Source organism: Papilio polytes, unplaced genomic scaffold (genome assembly GCF_000836215.1).
Source record: "Papilio polytes unplaced genomic scaffold, Ppol_1.0 DF822178.1, whole genome shotgun sequence".
Lineage (NCBI taxonomy): Eukaryota > Metazoa > Arthropoda > Insecta > Lepidoptera > Papilionidae > Papilio > Papilio polytes.
Window position 1 is genome coordinate 1623778 of NW_013527026.1, and position 4133 is coordinate 1627910.

Consider the following 4133-nt stretch of genomic DNA (forward strand, 5'->3'; position numbering starts at 1 on the left):
ATTAATTTATTTAGGAGCAGGAACGTCTAAAAGACTGTTGAATTTTCTATTTTATTGTTAAACGTATTTAATTGTAATGAAGAAATGTTGTGTACAGAAGAGCAAGGCTGCATCAGTGAGTTCGAGAACACAGCCGCGTACAGCCGAGAGTACCAGCTTGCTCAGCGCTGCATGTGCGACGGCGAGCACATGTTCAGCTGCCCACCAGACGCCGCCGATCTTGAGCTACGCTTCCCCGATCATCACAAGAGCCTCGCTGCTAAGAAGTTTAACATAGACGTAAGTTTTTTTGATCTACTTTTTTAAGATGTATACCACTTTCAGTCTTATGATCTTTTGAATGTATACAATCGACTGTTTCTTCTCCTAAGCGCTTTGCAGATATAGCTACTGTTACCGAAAATGATTGCCAACAGGATTAGGAACTGTTAATAATTCAGCCTACAAAACTAGACACGTCACACGTAGCACTAGTGTTGCGTATTCTGATAGTCGACAAATGTTTTTTACTGCTGCAATCTATGATAAAAATGATAAAAATCTATGATTGCCTGATTGCCACAACTTGGAACTAAAATTGTTTGGGCAATTGTTTGTTAGTTGTTGCAACTATGTCTGCGAAACGCTTTATTGAGATGGGTAATTAAAATTTCAGGTAGACAACCCTTATCTTCTGGGGGAACGTTTGCCGATCGCGGCCAAGAAGGGTTTCGATGTCCGCGTATTCTAAATGTAAACGTTTTTAGATTCGATGTCTATTTAAGATCAGTAACGAGATAAGAGCATTTTCTCCGTGATTCCGACTATTTTAACCTTTTACCTATAAATAAGTTAGAAATCATTGCAACCTCATTTAAGTGTAAGCACACGTGATAGAATGTTTATGGAATGAAGCACAAAATAATGAACAACCAGTGAAAAGGTTCACTTGTATTTTATGTTTTTTTGTGCGAAGTTTTATTAAGTTTATCCCTCCTTACTTTATTATTACATAAGATTTGTACATATAACAAGGACAATGAAGACAAACATAGCACAGTACATACAAACGTAGATATTATTACATTAGTTAATAACTTATCAAATAATATATTTGAATATTTGATAATTTGTTAACTTGTGTAATGTAAGTAAATGTAAGTTACTGGTATAATTTTTTCAACAATCTCATGACATTTTTTTTATTTTACGTAATTATTAATGATTTCATATGAAGTTTTAGGAAAGAATGAAAGTAAGAGGTGTTTGGGCGTAATTTGATATTGGCTTTACATAACAACTTTGTTGTAGGAAAAAATAAATACAAGGGTAAAAGAAATGTACCAACTTAAAAAGTGGTTGAATTTACTAAATGAAAAAAATAATTTCAACAGAATGTATTATTAAATAATACAATTTATTAAAAAATTATTTGCATTTAAATATTATTTAATTGCATTTTTTTATTACATTTAGTTACGTATAATTTATGAGTTACTTTCATTTAATATTTTGATTCTGTGATTTTTAACTCTTACAATTAAAATAATAAGTATATTTAAGCTATTTTATAAACTATATCGTATTTTATCCAAGTATTTTAATGGACATGTATATAATGCGTATTTGTGAACAAATAAGCAATTTATAGATGTAACTTAGGTATAAACTTATTATAAAGAAAGTAATACTTTCAACATACTAATTAAAATATACGTTTAGGTGAAACATATTGGCGATTAAAACAAAGAAGAAAAAAATAAAAAAAAAACATCGACGAATTGAGTACCTCTTTCTTTTGGGAAGTCGGTCAAAAAATCAAAACTATCTGAAAAACATTACAAACTTAGAACTATAAAAAAAACGTAAAAAGAATTACTCTAACAGAATGACACAAAAGATAATTTGGTTTTCTACTCACTTTTTGAAAATGGAAATACACTTAATCAAACAAAAGAATATAAAACAGTTCTAAACATGAGAATGTCTGTTTCTTTTTTTTTCAAATTTAACAATTAATATACATTTGAATCGTAAACAAAATAAAATTAACTAAAGCATCTGCTCAGAAAACAGAAATAAAACATTAAGAAAACGAACTGATAAGACAGAGAACGATGATGAATTCTTGTACCCTTTTTTAATCTTCTTTATTCTTCTGTATCCACAATCTTCTTCTATTTTATCTTTTATCTCTAAGAAGAATTTTATTATTTCTGTACTAAGAGTTCATGTCGTTCTACGTCATAATTCAACCAGATATTCAATCACTAACGAAATCGAGAATATAAATTGGCTGCAATTATTTATTTATATCAAATAGTATCGTAACATTTTAAAATAAACCAGTATAAATTTAATTCTTATTTTAAATTATTTTTCAACCACTAATTTTCAATATTACAAATAAAACAAACCCTTTTATCTATATGCCTAATAAATCAGTCATATCATATCAGTTTAAAATAGTTGTCTAGGGATATTCGACCCTCCCTGCGTTGTTTATTAAAATTAAATATTTCGGATAACGTTCACGAGCCAGCATGCGGTTATCTACCAAATTAGGTCATCACTATCACAAGTAACCTAATTCAGCGTCACTGCTATAGCTATTTTAAATAAAATTAGACACAAGACAGCAAACTAATATACTCAGAATCGTATCTAGGAACTAACTCTTGAGGAGATTTTCATTCCTCTGGAGATAATTCTCGTCTTTTTAGAAGATCTCTATGGACATCATTCTTCTTGGAGACACGAATCGATAAGTTTATTCTCCAATAACGGTTCAGAGGTTTAAGCAACAGAAAATCCCATAAAATACAAAACTCAGACAAACATACCAGCAAATAACATCTGACAGCCAGAAAAAAAAAGAATGTAAAGCTTAAAAAAACAACATAATCAGAAATCGCCAATGTATTTTACGTAATCCCAAAAAAAATAAAACATCGGTCTATATAGTTTATAGATATATTTACTAGGTATTGTGTACATATATAACCTAACAGTCACAGTAGAAGCAAAATTAATATAGGATTTGTAAAACATTTAAGTTTATAAAATACACGACATTTGCCGAAATGCCTATATTAGTGAAATTCTTAAACTAGCTGTAAATAAATGTAAGTTACATATAAAAAGTACAGAATAAGCATAAATAATAGTAATATTAAAACAAGCATATTAGTATGATAAAGATAATAAAAATAGGTAACGGTTAGGTTAATATTGAATTTTATTTTCATTTGATTCAATTTACTTATTATTTTCATGAGTTCCCTACCTTTAACTATTCATATTACAACAATTTATTTAGTTTTTTCTTCTTTAGTTTTCATCGTCATCATCACCAGTCTATATTAATCCACTGTTGGGTCTATATTACGTCATCAGTCTATATAAATCCACTATTGGGTATTATTACGTCACTAATCTTTCTATTCATCAGTACATTTTTCACAACTTCATTGGTCCGAACAGAATAATGATTCTCAAAGCTATCCAAACAGACCTCATAAGATATCCGGAAAATCCGGTGATATTCATAAATTTGACAGTTCACAAGACCAAGAAATAATATAACAGCAAGGGGTTCCTCGTATCTAGTCATTTTATCCAATAAGTCAAGATATAAAAGCTATGGGAATCTCTGCTACTTAGAACAAAGGACAATTAATTTAATTCTTTAACTTATTATTTAATTATCTTTTGAATTGTTTTATATAGCATTTAAAAATATGGGTAGGAACAAAAAAACTCCAGAAAATGTGCAAAAAACCATTTCTTTTTAAATATTAACACTGATTAAATAGTCAGTTATAAATACTATGTAAAATTACGACAAAGAATCTGAGTCAAAGATAGGTGATAATTTTCAGTACTTTTATCTAACGTAAGGCCGATAAATAATAGTTTATTTAGACTAGTGTCTATAATATGTACATATATGACATGAAAATGTTATGGACCGAAGTTCTCGAAACACATTATATTTAGGTATTGTAAGGCTGTATATAAAAAACTACCAATACGAAACAATATAGATAATAATAGAGATATAATATTAATATAATATAGCAACGGATGTAGTATTACATTGATTACATTGATTGGGATTACTTTAAAATTAAGGACAATTAAAAGGAAATTAA

General features: G+C 28.8%; 1 protein-coding gene across 1 annotated transcript in view; it reads left to right on the plus strand.

The window, feature by feature from the left end:
• LOC106106389 overlaps positions 1–1144 on the plus strand; it is a 20133-nt gene extending 18989 nt beyond the window's left edge. The window contains exons 4-5 of the mRNA XM_013286966.1: positions 98–279; positions 656–1144. Of these exons, the coding sequence (XP_013142420.1) occupies positions 98–279; positions 656–730 (257 nt within the window). The 3' untranslated portion in view covers positions 731–1144. The remainder of the gene's footprint in view (positions 1–97; positions 280–655) is intronic.
• The last annotated feature ends 2989 nt before the right edge of the window (positions 1145–4133 follow it).